Genomic DNA, 20,732 nt, shown 5'->3' with positions numbered 1-20,732 from the left:
CCCATGTGGAATGGACTTAATTTGGGGCAACTGTGTGCAAATGCTGTGGCTGTGCCTGCTCTTTGCCTGTGCATAGACATTGCTTGGAGGAACGATGCCACAATCCTCCCTCCTCCTCCTTCCTGTGACATGTTTAGTAACCTGCACAAGCTCTGCTGTACTGGCACTTTCCCCTGGCACCCGCTGTGTTTGGAGATGAGCAGTGAGGCTGTGGCTGCATGGGCAGGTGCAGGTGCACAGGAATGCCAGTGCACAATGCAGTATTAGAGCCGCAGTCATAGACTCACAGAATGGGTTGGTTTGGGAGGGACCTTAAAGCTTGTCCAGTTCCAACCCCCTGCCATGGGCAGGGACAGCCACAGCTTCTCTGGGCACCCTGTGCCAGTGCCTCAGCACCCTCACAGGGAAGAATGTCTTCCTAATGTCCAATCGCAATCTCCCCTCTGTCAGGTTAAAGCCATTCCCCCTTGTCCTGACCCTACAGGCCCTTGTCCAAAGCCCCTCTCCAGGTTTCCTGTAGTCCCTTTAGGTCCTGGAGCTGCTCTAAGGTCTCCCCTTAAGGAACCTTCTCTTCTTCAGGCTGACCCAGCCCAGCTCTCTCAGCCTGGCTAGAGAGCATCTCTGTGGCATCTTCTGAACTCACTTGAGTATCTCACTTTGTGTTGGGGGCCCCAGAGCAGTCCATTTCCAGTTTCAAAGCATCAGTGTTAGTACTGCCTTTGGATTGCAAACACTGCTGTCTACAAACTTAACTGTTGTACTAAACAAAGAGAAATAGCCAATTTTTGTTTGTTTTCACTGCTGCAGGCACTGGGCAGCTGTAGGGTATCTGAGTCTGCATTCTCTGTCTTCTAATGTTTGTCTTCTAGATACTGTTTTGGGGCTCTTCAAGAACATGCGCTGAGTTGTCATCCTAGATATTACAAAGCCAGCACATAAATGTTGTTTCATATGGAAATTAACAGTTGTTTTTCAAACCTTCTTTTAATTGCAAAGATCAAAACCTGTGGTAAGACAAGTCTTTTGAGCTGAGGAGCTGCCATGCTTGGAAATGGTGAGCATTCCCTTTAATACATACTTCTTTGGCAGATAAGCAGCTCTCACATATAGAGCTGGTTGCTTGTGCCATGCTTTAACACATCTGCTGAAACTTTTTTTGTCTGCTGGTGTGTTTTATCCTTCCTGGGGTACGGAGTGACAGTCTCAGCTTATGTGCTCCTCTGAGAGGATGCTGCAGCACGCTGTGCCTCTGCTGGAGCAGCAATGCTTGCTGTGGGCACATGAAGTACCAGAGGTGCTTCTGTGCCATGGAAGTGCCAGTCCTGGCTCAGAGCTGCCCTTTAGGCTTGCTCTGGGAAGAGGACTGTTACACTGGGTGTACTTGATGTTTCTGTATCCACCCAGGAATTGGACCAGATACAACTGAGAAAGAATAGTGTAAGGCACAGGCTGCTGTAGATTGAGGGCACGTAGGAGAACGAGCACTGAGCATGGTGAGTGTTAAACACCTCTCAGGGCTGGTATCTGCTCCCTTGCCCACTGCCAGCCCAGGAAGAAGCGGTGCAGGAGAGACCAGGCGCAGTGCCTGTGGCCTGCAGGAGGTGTTTCAAGTGCCGCTGTTCTAATTGAACTGAGGCAATCCAAACCGTACCTAAAGTATGTTTGTAACCTTTATTTCTTGCTTTATTCCATACTGATAATTCCTCCCTGCAAACATGGGGTTGGGTTAATCAAATCCTGGCCTGTATTTCAGGTGTGGTTTTGGTTGCTCTTTGCCCAAGAGCTGTCTGTGGTAGTGTCCTGTCTGCTTGCCTGTGTCCATGTGGCCAGGCTGGTGATCAGTCACTTGTGACTTTCTATATTGCGCAAATCTTGTTTACAGTGTGGCTGCTGCTGAATAGAGAAAATGTAAGGTATTAATATTAGTGGGTGGCTTAAAATACCAGCTGAGGATTCACTAATCAGCCTCGCGGCTTTCAGTGACTGAGATGAACCATGTGGCTCTGTCCTCTTGTGAGCTGGGTCTGTCAGCCCTATCGTGCTGTTAATGCTAGGTCAGACTTATCTCTTGTTTTCTCATCAAGATACTGAGATCTGACAGCTTGGTACTGTAAGGTATTAATGCCTTCACATCATCAGTGCTCTGTCTGTGTGATCATCAGAGAGCTACAGAGGGAGTCCATTTAGTCCCTCTCTGGTCACAGTTGTGGTGTGTGTGCCAGCTACCACATCATACTCAGAGCACTGTTTCAGAGTGGCATATTTAAGCACACACAAAAAAGTATTTTTATCTCAGAGAATGTTCTTTATGTGCTGGTCACAATTTGTAGGTTGCACAAGCCTCTTCACACAGGTTTATTAGTCTGTGCTCATATCCTGAGCAACAGTGATCCCCTACCCACAGAGATGTGTAACTCAGCACAGTATGGCAGCACCTCTGGCATGACCTGGTGGTAGGGCTTACCCATCTTTTGGCACATGGGGACAGCCTGCTTCTGCACCTAGACCAGCATGTAAGACCCTTGCAGTATTTTCCTGTCGTGCTGCTGGCTGGCTGTATGACAGCAGCATGTCCCTTGCTTTCCTCGCTTGCTGGGTCCCTCCACAGTGACTGCTTACCTCTGTGAAGAGCAGAAACCTGCGGTCAGGGTGGACCCAGCCCTGTGGTGGGGCAGCGAGGGCAGGGAGAAAAGGCAGTGTGGGGAGCACCAACACACTGGCTGTGTAGATAAATGGGAACCTCCTGTCCTCTCCCTCCCCATCATCCTGTTGTTATTGTCAGAATGGAAGCAGTGCATTAAGCTGTTTCTGGTTCAGTGGAGGGCCATTTGCTATCCAAAGGCAGACTGTATTTGAATTTTCTATCGAATGCCTCGTTAACTCTCTCCCGATTTAGTGTGTGCACAATTATCCTGACGTTCCTTTACAATATGCATCTTTGTTCTTAGGGGAGAGGCAAAAACAGTGACCCGGAGCAGTAGATAACTAACTGTGTGACTGAGCAGGCTAAGGTGCCCAGCACAGATGACACGTGCATTATATGGCTGTGGTGATGCTGCTGCAATGTGGCTCGATAAACTATGGACAGTGGGCTTTGTACAGGTTTTCACCTTCTCCCTTGTGCCTTGTAGACTGCTCTGTCTCCCAGAATTTATCACTGCACCATTTTCCTGGAGAAAAACAGGGCTCTGCTGTGTGACTCCAAAATGGCTGAGTCCTTTTCAGCAGGATGGCAGTGTGCACTCTGGAAATGGTGGTGTTCTCAGTCGTGCTCAGGCCCCAAGATGTCTGTGTTTGATGATGATTCTGTAGTTGATGGCATTCAAAGCAGACTCTGATATGATAAACCTGTGGCCATCAGGCAGTCACTTCTGTTGTAGGGGCCCGCAGGATCAGTTTACAAATGCAGCAGTACAAGGGGTCCCAAGTGTTCCTTACTGGCTAAAGTGTGAATGGTTGAGAATGGCATCAGGCACAATCATCCCTGTGCCCCCTCGCAGCCTCAAGCCATGGGGGGTTTTGTTTTGGTTTTACAATTGTTGGGGCTCTTTCTTTCCTAGAGTAGGCCCCTATGTGACATGCAGTAAATGACCATTGTCCCTCAGTATAATTAAACTCTCCAGGAAACTCATTTTAAGAAGCTTAAGTGCTAAGTTTAACCACCTTAAAGACTTAAGGCTGTGTCCATCCTAGACTAGTTCTGTAGTCTCAGAACACTTTCTGCTTGAAAGTATGTTTCTGAGCATTGATGCACAAGGTTTCATGCCCAGGCTTTCCAGACTGGCAGCACAAGAGCATCCCTCACCCACAGTGTACCACTGAGCCTTGTTTGCTGGCTGAAACATGAGCACCAAACTCATGTTCTCTATGGCAGTAAATGTACTGTGTCCAGGTGATTCTGAGTAAATGCTGCTGAGAGCAAGATCAGGTGAAGACACTGCCAGGCTAACGCCAACTCCAGTTCACGTTGCTCATGGGGAGTAACCAGTTCTCAGCACTTGTTTGGCTCAGCAGCAGAGCTGCAGCTGCGCTGTTGGACTGTGCTGCTTTCTGGGAGGGAGCTGACTGTTTGTCTTGTTCTGCCCACAGCTCATCAGCGATGGCAGCGTGGTGTATGCAGAAGCCCTCTGGGACCATGTCACGATGGATGACCAAGAGCTGGGATTCAAGGCTGGCGATGTCATTGAAGTAATGGATGCTACCAACAAGGAGTGGTGGTGGGGGAGGATTCTGGACAGTGAAGGCTGGTTTCCAGCCAGCTTTGTGCGGGTAAGAGCTTCATGTTTCTTTATGCCTTTCCATTAGCACCAAGTGTTTGTTCTTCTCCAGATTTAGTGTTTCTGTAGTGACTCCTCAGCACTTTCACTGCTAGAGATAGGTGGTTCAACTTGTGTTGTTACCATTCCTCTACACATGGCTGTGGTACGCTGCACCCTCCCTCCTGAGCTGCCACCAGTGTGGACACATCCCTCTTTACATGAGTAAATCAGGTGATTCATTTCCAGCCTCTGGAGTTGCCATGCATGGTGCTTTGCAGCCTGAGCTCCTGCTTACCCATATGCGTATTGGCTAGTTTGTGCCCAAGCACATAGCATTCCCTACAGAAGTAGGCAACAGATACTCTCCTAGAGGAATTCCAGATGCAGCTGGCAGAGGTCTTCATTTTAGTGTCCCTTTCAGAGAGTATGGATGACCATGGCACCAAATTTAGCTTCCTCCATCTGGTGCTGGGTCCAGTGCAATGCCATGCCCCAAAATATGTAACCATTTGACTCACACATGAACCTTCTCTTAGCTGTGGGGTTTTACAAACATCAGGCTGCTGGGGTGTATTCCAGGCATTTAAAAATGGAGGAGAAATGCACAGAAAATGCCTTGGAGGTCAGGTGGAACAGCTGATGAGGGGAGATAGGATATGGCTTGTGGGCCAAGGCTTTCCCTCAGAGCCAGCTACAAAGACCATACAGAGATAGCTACATAGAAAAGGCCAGATAGTCCCAGCTCTATACTGCAGAGACTGGATTAATTCCCACAGAGCATTCTGAAAGACAGTGGGAATTCTCTGTGCAAGCGGAGGGTAAAACTGCTGCGCACTCTTCTCCTGCTACAAGGAAAGAGGCTTTTTTCCTTTCTTTAGGCTGGGACTGTTTTTAGTGTTTTCACCACTTCAGGACAGGCTCCTCAGTACTGCAAAGGCAATTAGGTACCTAAGGGTAGAGATTGTCAGCTCCTTATCTGGGTCACTTCAGATCACAAGTGACCCCAAAGCAGGTGAAGGATGAAAGGAGGTGACCTGAGGTGAGCTGGTGTCTGTAGCAGAAGTCCTTGGAGAAGTGGGGCAGAGAGTGCTATAAAAGTTTGGAAATGCTTTCTTACAGATTGCAGGAGACAGGCTCAGCTGGGGACTATTGCAGATGGTGCATGTTTTTACAAGTAAGGTTACCAGGACCAAATGCTCAGCACTGATAGGGCCAGAACTGCTTTTTTTCAGTGAAAACACAGGCCTCTTCTCCTTTCCCATTACTGATAAGTCAGACCATTGTGCTGGCAAAAACCCCTGATGATACTTCAGGGAGAAGCAGACTAGCACAAGCCATTAGGGATACACAGGAACACCAGCATGAGTGAAAAATTCCTGCTGATTATCCCTGGGTCTCTAGCTTCCTTCTGGGAAGCTTGCTGGGTTCAAGGACTCAGCTGTATTTGTGGGTCTCTCGCTCCACACAAGTTCCAGGCCAAGAGTTTAAGATTGGCCAATGTTCAGCTCGCAGTGAAGGAAAACCAGGATTGCACACTTTGAGGGCTTCACCTGCTGTAAACAGTGAATGTCATCTATGCCTATGCTGACAAGGGATGGGTGTTCACTACTTTTTATATGTAGCTGTGTCTGTAAGTGGCAAGTAATCCTGCCTGGGAGAATTTGCATTAGAAATGTAAGGCAGTTCTGTGTCATTATACTACAAATGCCTATAGTCGTGCATGTTCCTACTTGAGTGTTTTCATTTCTCTGTGCTGGGATTGATCATCTGAGTTCTGTACAAAATACCCCCATGGGCACTCTGAGAGCTACAGTACTGCGACATAAAAGAAAGCTCCTAAGTGAAATGCACCAGTAATTGCCTGCTATTAACTAAGGTACTTTGCTGCTGTTGACAACACAGACTCTGTAGGACAGCGTCTCTCAAATGCTGGTGTTTTCCTCTGCTCATGCTATGCTGCCATCTGATGGGCACTGAACCATGAGTTTCGCACACAGCCCTGGAATGTAATGCCATTCCTTACCACGTTCATGCCTGCTGGCATCTGTATCTGCTTTTTATTAACAGTAAATTCCCTTAAAATAATCTCAGGGCAGTAGATACTGAGAGGCCATCTGGTCTTTCTAGTGTGAGAACAGTAAACCTACATTAAAAGCAGCTATTTGCTGATTTCCCCCCTCCTTCCCTAAGCACTCTCTCTCAAGTACCTAAGCAGATTTCACTTGATAAACCATTTTTGTCCTGATTTTCGGATGTATTCTTCCCAGAGGACTCCATATTATTCCTGTGACTTCTGTCCACAAGCAATGCCTGCTTAAAATCACTCATTTCACACCAGTGTGAGAGGCTGTCACGCAGCTTGAAAGTACCCTCCCAAAACTATCTGGCCTTAGCTTCCCCAAGGGTAAAATATGTTTACAGGCCATGGGCCCATAGCAGCCCTCTTCAGTCCTTATCCTAGCTTGGTCTGTGTCTGCCATTCAGTCAACTGTCCCGAACTTCTTCTTGGAGGAGTTGTATTTGGCAGTGCAGACAGTGAAGGTGTTGTGTGTCCACACAGCTGCGAGTCAACCAGGATGAACCCATGGAAGATTATCCCCTGAAGGTAGAGGGTGGCAAAGAGGACGACTCCAGCAGTGGCGCTCGCCGCTTTGGGATGGGGCAGACCACCAAAGACCAGATGAGGACCAATGTCATCAATGAGATCATAAGCACAGAGAGAGACTACATCAAGCATCTGAAGGACATTTGTGAGGTAACGGAATAAAGGGGGAAGTGAATGTAAGAATTCACTTGAAGAATGGCAGTTATGTCCCGTTATTGCCCAGAGAGTGATCCTAAGCAGGTAACTCTTCTGAGACTATTTCCATCAGAGCCTGCTCTGGTAAATGGTGCTGCATGCTCAGAAAACAGAAGCCAGTTCATTACTGCAGTTGCACAAATGCCTCTATTTGGTGCACCCACTTGAGCTCTGATTAAGTGGAATTAATTGAATTTCCTAAGCCAGAGTAAATGTCTAGGATTGCTGTCCTCTTAATATAAGTTCTGAGGTAATATAAGCAGCAATTCTAGCCTTCAGGCAAGTCATGCTCAGATCAAAACAAGCAGGCACGTTCAGCCCATTAGGTCTTTCACTTGCAAATATGCTGAATATTGCAACACCTCTTCTAGAAGAGGAGTGTTGTCATGTGCTTGGGGTGCATGAAGGTAACTGATCCGAGGTTTGCAGGAATGTATTTCTTCACTCAAGTGACACAGACCTGTAGAGACTCTCAGGAGAGCCAGCTGGGGTGAAGCAGCACACACTTACCAGGCAAGCCCTTCCTCCTGCAGTGTCCCCAGGTGTCCTTTGTGCACTCCTCCTTCCTCGAGTCAGCAGCCAGGCGTTTTCTAACACAGGCATCCCAACCAGATCTGCAACTGGATTTAGTTGATCTAAATCTATCAGTGGAGCAGTGCTGGGGTCAGACCACCCCATAGCCTGCAGGCTGATAAAGGTGGGTTTAACAGGAGAGACAGCAGCTCTGGGACTCAGCTTGAAGTGTGGGTTACAGTATTGTTAAAGGCAGTGATGTAACTGTGGCTTGGTTTCTATTTCTACCATGATTTGGGTGATATTGGAGGAAATCATAGCTAAAACATGGATATACCTATGCAGGAAGTGGGTGCAGGAATCTGGTGTATTCCTTGGGGGTTTCTGTTGATAGCCACAGACCAAATGCTCAGGAAGCTTTCCAATGTGGTTTCCTCCTAGGGTTACATTAAGCAGTGCCGCAAAAGAGCCGACATGTTTACAGAAGAACAGCTGAAGACAATCTTTGGGAATATCGAGGACATCTACAGGTGCCAGAAGAAGTTTGTTAAAGCACTAGAGAAGAAATTCAACAAAGACCACCCACACTTGAGTGAGGTTGGCTCATGCTTCTTGGAATATGTAAGTAAACCTGACTTCGTGGGAAAAGGGGAAGCTGAGCATGGGTTAAGCCAAAGGATTTAGAAACTGACCTTAAGAGAACCAATGCTCTGTTTAACCCTCCCTGCCCCTCTTCCCCCCCCCCCCCCAGTTAAATGCCACCACCGTGCCCCATACAACCCCTGCAGTGAAATATCCTCTACCTCTTGTGGCTGTGGAAAGAATATTTTCTGAGCAGCTCAGCTTCTGAACACTGTGCTCCCTGCCAGACATCAGGCAAAAATGTAGACAGATTCCACAATATGGAGCTGGACCTCAGTTGACAGCTATGGCTTCTTCAGGTCATTAAAAACATCAAGCTAAGCACAGGCCAGAAGACATGGAATTGTCTGGGTTGCTCAGACAAGCTGCACATGCTGTAACCTGGAATGTTCCCTGCCCCTCCCCAACCTTAGGTCTCTAGGCTTCAAAGCCTGGGGAGGATACAAATTACCAAACAGCCCCATGTGATACAGGATCTGCCACCACCCTACAGAACAGGGACAGTAACTCCTTTTGTTTCCCTTGCAGCAAACAGAGTTTCAGATATACTCTGAATACTGCAACAACCACCCCAATGCCTGCATGGAGCTCTCCCGCCTCACTAAAGTCAACAAGTACGTCTACTTCTTCGAAGCCTGCCGCCTGCTGCAGAAGATGATTGACATCTCTCTGGATGGGTTCCTGCTGACTCCCGTGCAGAAGATCTGCAAATACCCACTGCAACTGGCGGAGCTGCTCAAGTACACCAACCCCCAGCACAGGTAAGGTCGGCAGCAGATTTCTTGTTGGCTTCTCTTAGGTTGTTGAAAGACTGTTAGAAGATCTCCCTGCACCTTCTCTTCTGTGGTCTTAACAACCCCACCTCTCAGCCTGCCTCCAGAGCAGAGGTGCTCCAGCACCTCTTAGCAGAAACCTCCTTAATGCAGTACACAGATGTGTTTGCATGATGATGTGTGTGTGCAATGTATTTTCACAGATGGTGTGAACTGTGCTACTGTGCAGAAAGCTCCTTCCCGTGGCTCTGAACTGAGCTGGAATAGCTGGTGGGAGCAGGTGGTTTATGGGGGAGGTTAGATCAGCTTCTGTCCCACCCTTCCAGATAAACCACCGGCTCCTACTTAAAATAAAGCCAGTTATTGCTGACCCTGCCTTACCTGTGTGTGACAGAACTGGTCCCTGTATGAGACAGGGGCATTATGAATATATTGTATTATGCTGTGGAAAGTCATGAAGCCTGGAACTTTGTTCCAGGAACTCCTATGTACACCTCTGTGGCTGAATTTGCTTACCCCCTTCCCTTCCACAAATTGGGCCTGGATTTGTTACAAGACTATCATCTGTGCCTCAGAACCAGTCTGCAGCTGCGCACAGTGACACATACCTCCAACTTCAAGTGTAGAGCACCTAGTGGGACTCATGTTTTCTGCTCTTCAGCCTTTGGCATACAGGCACAATAAACGTGTGTCATTTTATCATGTCTAACAAACACCTCTGCCTTACCCTAGGGATTTTAAAGATGTTGAAGCTGCCTTAAATGCCATGAAGAATGTTGCTCGGCTCATCAACGAGAGAAAGCGGCGGCTGGAGAACATTGACAAGATTGCTCAGTGGCAGAGTTCCATAGAGGACTGGGAGGTACGAGATTTCCTTCCCCCATGAATTCAGTGTTCATTGTTTGTAGGGTTTGGATTTGTATTCATTTAAACAGATGTGATGTTCTAGTACAACAGCAGCCAACTGAACAGGCCCAACACATAACCCGGCCAGACCAGCTGCTCCCTGGGAATTTTGCTTCCCCATTTCCCATGCAGAATAAAATGACTGTGTAGGTTAATGAAATCTTGTCATTCTCTTCTTACCCCCCATTTTATCTTGAATGATTTCACGCTCTCAAAAGAAGCAAACCTGCCCCTTAATGCTTAGTAAGTCACCCCGTTTTTGCAGAGAGACAAGCTCTGACGGGTGACAAAGGAAGCCACAGGTCCCTGAAGACTCATTGAGAAAAAAATGCTGAATTAAAAGAAACAAATCTGCTGATTTCCTAAACCCTAGGCTCAGTAAAACCAGACTTCCTCCCCAGGGGTGGCAGGTTAAATCCTCAGCTCTCTGCTTATGTGCCTCCTTTAACAGCAGGGATGCCTCAGTTGCCTGAACAGACTCCCTGGCAAAGGATATTTTTTATTTAACATACTACTGTTCTCAGCCAGTTCAGTTCCTGTTCCCTGGGTCCACAGTGTCACCTGATGTGACAGGGGCTGTCCTCCAGCACAGAGGCTCCTTCTCATCCCCAGAAGAGTTGTGTCAGCAGGAATTGGGGCCCTACAGCCACATGGGTTCTCCTGTGACACCAAGGGCTTATTTCTCCCCTGTGCTCACGTGGCTGAGACCAAGCTGTTCTTTGTGCTGTTCTCAGGGTGAAGATGTCCTAGTCAGGAGCTCAGAACTCATCTATTCTGGAGAATTAACCAAACTCTCCCACCCGCAAGCCAAGAGCCAACAGAGAATGTTCTTCCTGTTCGATCACCAGCTCGTCTGCTGCAAGAAGGTAACCCCACCAGCCAGGCCCAAATGCTGTCTATTACAATGCTAAAGAACTTGACTGAGCCTCCCTCTCTAACCCTTTGTTTCCCTAATATTCACTGGAGTCACATGTGCTTCTGGCACAAAGTGCATTTGCTGCAGTCTTTGCACAGCCTTGGTGTGTTCTGTGCACCTGATCACAGCAATAAGCTACAGGAACTCCTGGCCTAATTCTTAGAGCAAGAGAGGGAGCATTGCACTGCTTGCACGGTTAAGGGCTGGGTTTGTTTTATAAAACTCAAGTATGGGTAATGCCACAGATTTTATTTCTTTCTGTCACCCTATTTATTGGGAAAATAATGAAATAATAAAAAGTGAAAGGCATCTCCCACTGGAATTTCAGAACTGAACCTATTGATTGCTCTGCATGCTCCAGAGCATACAGGTTGCTCCAGGTAATTTAGGCATGAGACCATCACTGCTTCAGCACTGCTGGCAAATTTACTTTCCATTGTCAACATATAACCCAAAAGCTAAGCAGGATTTTTTTAATTCCTTCTTTCTCTTCCCTTCCCTTAAAATCTCTTACCTTCTCTTGAAATCTCTTAAAACCTTTTCTATTATCTTAAAATCTTTTCTCTTCTTAAAAAAATCTATTCTCTTAATATCTTCTCTTGAACTCCCTTCAAATCTTTTCTGCTCTCTTAATCTCTTCAAAGAGCTTAAAATCTTTGCAAATCTCTCTTACAATCTTCAAATCTCTTAAAAATCTCTTTATTTCAAACCTCTCCAAGTATCTTGAAAATCTCTTCAAATCTTTAAACAGAATTGCTCTTGAAATCTCTTAAGAGAATCGCTCTCAGGAGATTTTTAAGAGAAGAGGTTTTAAAATACTTATTTTCTTAAAAACCTTTTATCCTTTTCTCTTTTCTCTTTTTTTCTCTCCTCTCCCCTTCTCTTAAAAAAATTCTTTTCAAATCCTCTATTCTCTTAAAATCTCTTCTCTGTTCTTTTCTCTCCTCTCTTCTCCTCTCCTCTTTTAACCGTATGATTCACATACTATTTCCCAACATGGGCTTAATGAGGATTGGGATCATGTGTAATAACTGAAGCTTACTTACTCCTCATTTGGAGCTCTGCAGGGCAGGTGGTAGCCCACAACAGAAGATGCCAGCCTATCCTGACCCTCAGAAGAAATGGTGACATTCCCCTCACTGCCAGCAGGAGCTCAGCACTCTGCAATTCCACACTCAATTCCATTTTATTCTTACAATTTTGTTATTTTTAATAATTTGTAATTTATTTACAATTTTATTTAACAATCATTTTATTCTTACAGGACTGCCAAGATTAAATACTGCATTATATCAAAGAAAACACTGAATGTTTAATGAGGGGACAGGATAGTAAACAGTAACATCTGTATTAGTGTCTGTGATCTCTCTTACAGGACCTCCTGCGCCGGGACATCTTGTATTACAAGAGTCGGATCAACATGGATGACATGGAAATACTGGATGTAGAAGATGGGAAAGACAAGGACTTCAATATCAGTGTGAAAAATGCATTTAAATTGCACTGCCGTGACACTGAGGAAGTGCACCTGTTCTGTGCAAAGAAGCCGGAGCAGAAACAGCGCTGGCTGAAGGCATTTGAGAATGAAAGGAGACAGGTTCAGCTGGACCAGGAGACGGGTACGGCAAAACACTGCTGTGACACACTGGGGGTTTGGTTTTTGTTCCTTTGATTTTTTCCCCCTTTCTTTAACCCCCAGCCAGTGCACAGGAGTGAAATGGGGGAAGCCAGTCCCTGCTCCCATCCAGCTCCAGGCTGCTGAACTGCACATTCAAAATCAATCTCTGCAATTGAAACAAAAGAAAAATGCAAACCCCCCTGAGCAGACAGTGCAGTAAGGCCTCAAGGAAGGGGATGTGTCTTTAATGAGTTCAGGGCTGACAAAACGGTCAGTACATTACACAGCTTCCGTATTTTGCAGTACAGTTTAAGTGCCCAGCTTTACCATATCTATACAAAACTTGTTCAGTTAAAGGTTCTCACTGCTGTGTCCAAATCCTGCTTAATTCAGACTTGTGTGATCTAATGAGATCTGAACCACATTGTTCTGGACTGGCTTCTTCACCCACCAAAGCATGGGGGCAAGTGCAGGCATTAACTCTTGCATGAAAGGGAGGGAAAGGTATGCAGGGGGAAGCAGAGTGTGCCGCTTCCAGCTTTAGGAGGAATTTTAGTTTGTGACCTCCCAGCCCAGGCATTTTCCTGCGCCCATAGTCCCCTGACTTACATGCCAGTGTCTTCCCATGAGATACAAAATGAGGAGCTGCTGCTACTGACAAACTCTTTTTTATCTTCAAGGTTTTTCAATCACAGAGGTGCAGAAAAAGCAAGCCATGCTGAATGCCAGCAAGCAGCACCATACGGGGAAGCCTAAGGGTGAGTCACACCTGAACACAGAGGTGCTGCTAGAACCAGGGACAGAACCTGGTTCTAGAACCTGGATTTACAGCCTCCTTATGTATTTGACTAAATTCCACAATAAGTAAAGTCAAAAATAAGATTTGGCTGCAAACCCAGTCAGTCTGGAAGGAGGCCAGACCTCTCTAACAGAGCAAAGCCCCAAGGGCAAAGCAGTAGAAGAGACACCACAGGCCTGCCCTTTACAAGGCAGGGTAGACTCTGATTGTTACAACTCAGAAACACCTCTCAGTTACGCTTCTCATTTCTGGGGCTTACACAGTATCAAAGACAGCAGTGCTGAAACCAAAGATAATGCCAAGACAAACCAACTTACTCCCTAAGAGTAGCTCTAACAGAGAATGGGGAAGGGAGCTGTGCACAACTAACATGCTGCCCATCTCCTTCTCTCCCAGCAGTGACCAGGCCATACTATGACTTCCTGATGCGTCAGAAGCATCCTACCCTGCCCACTATGGTCCCTCAGCAGCAAGTCTTCATGCTGGCAGAGCCCAAGCGCAAGCCCTCGAACTTCTGGCAGAACATCAGCAGGCTGACGCCCTTCCGGAAATGAGGGCAGCCTGTGTTTGTGCCTGAACCCCTTCTCAGAAAGCACTTTATCCATCAGTCCTGGGAGGCGGAGCCCAGCTCCTTTCAATCCTTTGTTTACAGAGGATGGCACACACGCACCTGCCTTCCCCATTTACACTGCAGACCGACTGCTGCGCTGGCTCTGAGGTGAGACACTTGCACACACGTGTGCGTTGGTGCCAGTCCCATCAAGCCAGCCCTGCACACTGCCCAAGGGGCGGACTTTCAGGAAGAGCTCACATCCTTGTATCAGCTGTAGCTGGAGTCACTTCCTCCTGCGGTGAACACTAGTGCTGCCTGGCAGCTGTCAGAGGGGATGGCTGCCCATACACCAGCCATCTCTGTGTCTGCTGACATGCTCAGTCACTGATGATACATTGCCCATGGAGGGATAAACCCTTCTCTCTGCCCACCCCACTCCTGATGTTTCTTTGAGACACAATCCTCCTCCCGCACACGTCTAACTCATTCAGTTAGCCTTTGGGGCCCTCAAACAGTGAGTATTGCACTGTGACCTTTTCCTTTCCTTTAGATCACCAGTGATGAACTGTATCCTATGTTAAATGGTGCCAATCAACCTGCAGCATGAGTAAAGTCCAGCAATCTCTTTAGTGGGTTTGAATTCCATAAGTTAGAGACAAATGTGCCTAATTAATACCATACTCAATTCCTTAGATTCTCATCTCTCCATTGTTTTGCCATATTTCCTGGCCAATGAAAATGCCCATTGTTTGTAATGTCTTTATTTATGGTAAAAAATCAGAACTGTGTATTTTGTAAGTCTGTAATTGTTCTGTCACTTGTTGTTAACTTGATGCCCGTTTTGTCTGTTTTACTGTTTTTAAGAAAGGTCAATATTTGCAAACCCAGCTCCCTGAAGTCAGAGTCTACAGTGCAACTCTGAATGATGACTGGTATGCAAACTCCCACAGACCCTCAGTTCAAGGGGTATTACTACAGGTTTTTGATACCTTTAAACAATGAAAAGCCACTTTAAAAAGGCCAGGCCTACATTTGGCATTAATAGCCTCTAAGAACCCAAGTTTCAAACTGGCCAAAAAGAGTTAATTTAACCCTTGGTTAGTAAAAGGAAAGATTTGCCTTACCACAGTGAGAGCTAGAAGCCATACTGACTGAATTCCCTAGCTTATAGACAGTCTGTGACACTGCAATGGGCAGTGTCTTCTTCCCAATATGAAGCTAGTGTGAGTGAGCACTAACTGTCTGCAGAGCCCAGAAATCCAGTGCTTGTTGATGCTGTAGCTGACCAAAGTCTGGTCATCCCAAGATCCCTGAATTCAGTAGCATGTACAAAGTCATTCTTGCACTATCTCCCCCTCCCAGACCAGAGGCAACATTTAATTTCATAAAGAAACTTGTAAAAGTGACTCTCAGCCTGTGTTTGTGTCCAGCCTGTCTGTGTGAACCTGTGTCTCTTTTAAGTCACTGCAGTTTCCGCTCCTGCAAGCTTAAAAAGTTAATGCTAGAAGGTTATCCTCAAAACAGCCACTCTTTGGATGGAAGGCTGGGGAAGCAAAAGCCAGACCACTTCTCAAAGTTAGTAACTGTGATTACCAGCTCCCAAAAATTCCTGCTCTTCCCTTAAATGGAAACCACATCTCAGAAACATCAGAAAAGCTACAGAGGATGCTCAAGCCCACTTTGAGCAATACAGAATTAGAGGAACAAGCAGCACCCATAACTAAGATACCTACTTGGAACCTGCTCCCCTCCACAGCCTTCTCCCTGCCCTTCCTCCTGGGAGAACACACAGCTCTGTGTTCCTAGGCAGAACCAGATGTGACATCACCTTTAATGCCATACTTTGCCATCACAAACAGAGATTTGTGACCAACAGTCCAAGTCCCCAAAACTTTCCCCCTCATGCAGACAAGGGATGTCTGCCCATGGAACCTTTATTATTTCCTCCTTCCCTCTTCTCCTCCCCTCCCCCCATAACCCCAAGTAACAGAGGAAAATGGGGCTTACCAGACTCCAACAGAATATTTCACCACTCCTGACAGGACAGTGTGGCAATACATGGGAGGGCTGGGGTGGGAGAAACGGGAGACACGCTAAATAAATGAATGTCAGACTTTAAAAGAAGCTACTGAGATCAGGCTCTACTACTTGCCTCTTAGCAAGTACCCACATTGACACCTCCCAGCCCCATGCTAGGTTAGGAGTGCTCTGCATGCCATAAACATTATGTGGTTACTCCTCCCCAGACATAGCAACTCCAGTGGGACAGCACAGCATGTGTAGGGCTGAGCAACCTTTGCTGCACCCTCACCACCACCAGGCAACAGTTACTGTTCTGTTTACCTCAGTAAGTGTGTGCACCCTCCTTTCCTTACCTTTGGCATGTTTGTTTTGATTGGCCAGGAAGAAAATCTGTTGGCATGGAAGTGATGCATTTTCTGGGCTTATCACCCTTGTAGTTAGTTGGGAGGGACAGGGAACTGGACCAGTGACCCCTGGCTGGAAGAGACATGGGGGCAACGTCCCACACATCATGTGCACACACCCTCAGAGCAAAACCAGCTGTGAAGTGTCACCAGATTTCTCAGTCTCATTCAGCTGTTATCTGTGTGCTCAAGGACAGAGTCTCCCCAAACCTGTGTGTTCCTGCTCAATACCTCACTGCTCACATTGTGGAAAAACAAACTTCCTACAGCTACTTAGATTTTTCTATAGTGCACCTTTTGTTTTTAATTTGTATGTTGCTTTAGACACTTAGCACATGAAGTCACTCCCATACAAATCCTCACCTATTCTACTGAATGAGGTGGGGTGACAGTGGCACCATTTCCTATAGTGCAGCAGCTTTGAAAGGCCACAAAAAAAATGCCCCTGCCCTCAGCTAAAACATACACAAGAACTGGCTACTATCACTTATCCATGTATCAATCCTCTGAAGAGTAACTACGCATCCATCACATTGTTTACATTATCAGATTACTCCTCACCTCTTCCAGAACTTCCTCCATAGCCAGTCATCACATACAAATGATTTAGAGAGAAGCTGCTTATAAAAATCTAAGTGCCAAAACAGACTTTTCTGGCTAAACACTAAAAGTTACTTATTTCTAGCAGAGAGAAATACATTCTGTACTTGACTATCAATGAGTACCCCTCTTCCCAAGAAGTGTCTTCAGTTATGATTCTAGTCTTGCAAGAACAGTTGAAGCTAGGATCTGATCCCCTATGCAAGACTGAAATCAGGTATAAAAGCTGATCACACTGAAAGAGGCACAAAACATGTAACACAGCAGGTGGAGTGACAGCAGTGACACTGATAAAACAGGTAAGAATCAAACCTACTTTGCGCACTCAACATACCTACCATGCACCGGCATGTTAACAAACCACTTTGTAAAGCTGAAGAGTTTCATCCTGTGTTTTCTACCCACCACTACTTCCTGATCCTGTAACTACAGAACCTCTTTTTTTCTGAAGAAACTGTGTATCAGATCATGTGTAACCTGCATTGGTTTTAAATTACTAGTCATGTCCTAATTTTCTGATTAAATGGTACAATGTACTTGTTTTAGACAATGGTAACAGACAAACCAACACTGAACTTCCTTCACACTGGCATCTGGATTTCGCATGGAGATATTACACGGTACTGTCAATGAGAAGTATTAGGGAGAACCTGTATGTAGGAAAGCAAGCAGCCATGTACACATTGTGTAGATTCCCAAGGTCATCAGCTAAACTCTTAAGAAAGGGGGTTGTGGCATACAAGCAACAGGTCAAGTACAGCTGCTGTCACGTTCTCTGAGCTTAACAGGAACATAACTTTACCAGATTCACATGAAGAGTCCACTTCAAACATGTTAAGTGGAGATGTGAAACTCTGCTACCCAGATGAACCTTCCACATGGCCACAAATGCAGGTTTTCAGGCCAAACAAACCACAGCTCCTGACATGAGTCGCAACTGCACCAATCATTCTGGATCTCAGGCTAAAAGATACCTTGCTAACCAGAAACACACTTCAGCACCAAGTTATGAAACAGGACAAGAGCACCTGTTCCAGGGGTGGATTGGTGCTTTTCTTTTCTAGGTGTTTTGGTTCTTTTTGTTCCCCTGCTCTTGTAGCTCTCCATTTAGGAAGCTTATTGTGAAAAACAGCCATAAGTAAAATCTGCCTATATTGCACTTGGACAAATAAGACATGCTTACGTAAAACATGTGAACCAAGCAGAATGATTTGCTGAAACTACCAGTAGAATGAAGAGAACCAGTGGCTGCTAAGTTATCGTGTTTCTCCTCTAACAAGAAGAAATACCTTTATTTCAAACTACGATTTGGGAATAACTGAATCAGAAAAGGTGGGTGTATACACTAGGAAAATGCCTGTGCTTCAAGTTCTGGTAACATCAAAGCAGTACAAACTGTCTTTGTACGGAAACAAAATACCAAATGAGTTCCCATGGAGCTCAAAGTTCCCACAAAGCTGCCTTTAGGATCTCTTCTGTCTATTACCTGAACTGTAGGCTGAAGGGTGGGGAGGAGCCCTGGTTCTGTCCAGCACCATCCATCACCTTGCTGCTGTACACTGCAGGCAATTCCAGCTGTCCAGGACACTGCTCCAGCATGTCCATCTGCCCTCCAGAAGTCCAGGATGCAAAGCCCACCTGCCCCTGAGTGTCCAAACAGCTTCCTGAAAACGTAAGAAAGCCAGGCCCCCTGCTATCCCTCAAGACAACTGAGAACTGAGGCATCTACAAGTAACATTCAAGAGAATGTAATCTCAGCTTCAGACTGAAAAAGCTACATTTCTTGGGATGCCACAATGACAGTAACTAGCTTGTCTTCATTAAAAAGGCCTTTCATTTTTTACAATATAGGTCAAAATTGCAGCTGTGCTCCTCCAGATTTACTGTAGTGCAAGCATATCTTCATATAACACCAGAATTAAATCTACCAATTTTACTACTGATTTTTACTTATCAGTCTTTTGAAGTATTGTACCACTTGCTATATAGACTGCTTAAGAACTTTGTCAGCATCAGTGAGGTGGTACAGCTCCCAAGATGTGCTTATTGTTTTACTGTTGTTAATAATTCGACTGTTTTGAATTTTCATGTCAGGTTTCACTGTGTATCTGCTAATGGGGTTATGGTGCTGCATTAGATGATCTTGAGGTCCTTTCCAATCCTAACTATTCTGTGATTCTATGATTACCTGTTTGGATAATGAATATGACAGCACAGTGATTTCTAAAGCTGTAAGAATGGAGCCATTCACACTTCATTCACCTGCTACTGTACCTGCTGCTATCCAAGTTTTCTACCCAAGTGAGCAGGACTTTGACACTGTTACTGACAAGCAGCAGTACCACATTGGTACAATCATGAGGTCTATGGTATCCTGTACCAGCCCACCAGTAGAAAGTCCTTGCACCAGAGCTCCCAGCCTAAGCAAAGCTGTAGGATCAGGTCTTTGGGTAAGTAATGGATTAAAGAGTAAGAGCACTGGCAATGGATAGAAATTAACTGAAATAAAATGAAGTGTGCTCAGATGATTTTAACCCACTGAAGGGACAGAAGCCAGAAGGTACTCCTACATTTTTCTGTTGAGTGCTACACAGATCAGGGTGGGTATGGGAGGATGACCTATAGCATGCTCAAGAACACCAGCAACCTGGATTTCATCTGCCTTTATGTTCAGAGCTGCACACACAGCTCTAGGCTCCCGAGAAGCTGAGGGCACTTGCTCCTGCCCAGTCATGCAGCAGTCACAGATTGCCTGCCTTGGGATTAACACCTCAAACCACACTACGTTTCTCGTTACATCACCCAAATGTTTCCTTAACAACAAGCTCCATTACTAAAATCCCGCAGCTTCGGCAGTGCTGGTGGTTTTAGGTAAAATACAGGCTGCTTTGTTCTTTTTGCATAACACTCCTGCTATTCCCCCCCTGCAACCATGCCAATCGTCTCTGCATGTAGTGAGCTTTTCTTCTGCACAACTTTGCTACCAAAGCAGCTCCCTGTTTTACAGGCTGTGCAAATGATACACCCATGATACTTAGCCCAGACTTGTGTACCTTTGTGTGTGACTGTTTACACAGACATTTGTGACATAGGAAATAAACAAGCTATCAACTTTACTCTTGTCTAATTCTGTAATCCTCCCATAAAACATTAACTACTGAGATTACAAAATAAATCTTTGTATCTGCTACAACTGGAGCTATATAACAGCACTCTGCTTCACAGAGCTTTATCTTTCCATACCTGCTCTTCTCCCTTTTCTCAGACATAGCAGTCTGTCGTACACCTTACCTGGGCTTGATAATTGTCTTCTTTTTTCAACCTCCAGCAACCTGAAACAATACACCTGCTATTTAAATCACACCATCCGCAAGAAAAACTTTGCCTCCAGCTCCAGCCAGAGTTACTCACACCCAACAGCCTTCCCTGTAGGTCTGCCACTCTCTCCAATGCAGACAACACAACTTCCCATAGCTAGCAAAGTGCTCTTAACTGCTCTACAATGGGTTTTAATTTATATTTTGTTAAGAGTAGTCCATTCTATTATGGGTAGCCAATAGCCTGATGGAGTTTGAAATAAAATACATAAGAGTATTTAGCCTCCCACACCTAAGTCAGACATTTTATTCATGCAATGCAGCACCACCTTGAACCCTAGCACTATCACTGGTATTTCCTGCAAAAGAGAATTCCCAGCTAAATAACAATCACACAGCTCCTGTCTCCAGGGGAGCTCACCAACAAAACTATTTCTATTGCTTGACTTCATCTACAGTGAGCCATGGAGTTCAGAATCAAAGCAAGACACAAGAAAAGCAAACTCTCTTCTTGCCCATAATCAGTTACAGAAAAACCTGAGTCTTATCAAAATCTCTTGCCTCACTTCTGGCGACAGCCAACTGAATGGTTATGTTTTGCGGAGAAGCT

At 45.7% G+C, this 20,732-nt stretch overlaps 1 protein-coding gene across 4 annotated transcripts in view; it reads left to right on the top strand.

The window, feature by feature from the left end:
* Positions 1-15,189, top strand: part of ARHGEF4 (Rho guanine nucleotide exchange factor 4) — a 113,686-nt gene extending 98,497 nt beyond the window's left edge. For 3 of the 4 annotated variants that reach the window (XM_031053073.2, XM_031053071.2, XM_005153956.3), the window contains 9 exons: positions 4,090-4,269; positions 6,820-7,014; positions 8,014-8,193; positions 8,743-8,975; positions 9,720-9,849; positions 10,628-10,759; positions 12,185-12,428; positions 13,108-13,185; positions 13,623-15,189. In XM_031053073.2, the coding sequence (XP_030908933.2) occupies positions 4,090-4,269; positions 6,820-7,014; positions 8,014-8,193; positions 8,743-8,975; positions 9,720-9,849; positions 10,628-10,759; positions 12,185-12,428; positions 13,108-13,185; positions 13,623-13,780 (1,530 nt within the window). In that variant the 3' untranslated portion in view covers positions 13,781-15,189. The remainder of the gene's footprint in view (positions 1-4,089; positions 4,270-6,819; positions 7,015-8,013; positions 8,194-8,742; positions 8,976-9,719; positions 9,850-10,627; positions 10,760-12,184; positions 12,429-13,107; positions 13,186-13,622) is intronic. The other variant, XM_031053072.2, reaches the window with a different exon arrangement.
* The last annotated feature ends 5,543 nt before the right edge of the window (positions 15,190-20,732 follow it).

The sequence above is a fragment of the Melopsittacus undulatus genome, chromosome 6 (genome assembly GCF_012275295.1).
Source record: "Melopsittacus undulatus isolate bMelUnd1 chromosome 6, bMelUnd1.mat.Z, whole genome shotgun sequence".
In the NCBI taxonomy this organism is placed as follows: Eukaryota; Metazoa; Chordata; class Aves; order Psittaciformes; family Psittaculidae; genus Melopsittacus; species Melopsittacus undulatus.
The sequence above is the reverse complement of the archived record's forward strand: the minus strand, read 5'-3'. Positions and strand labels throughout refer to the sequence as shown.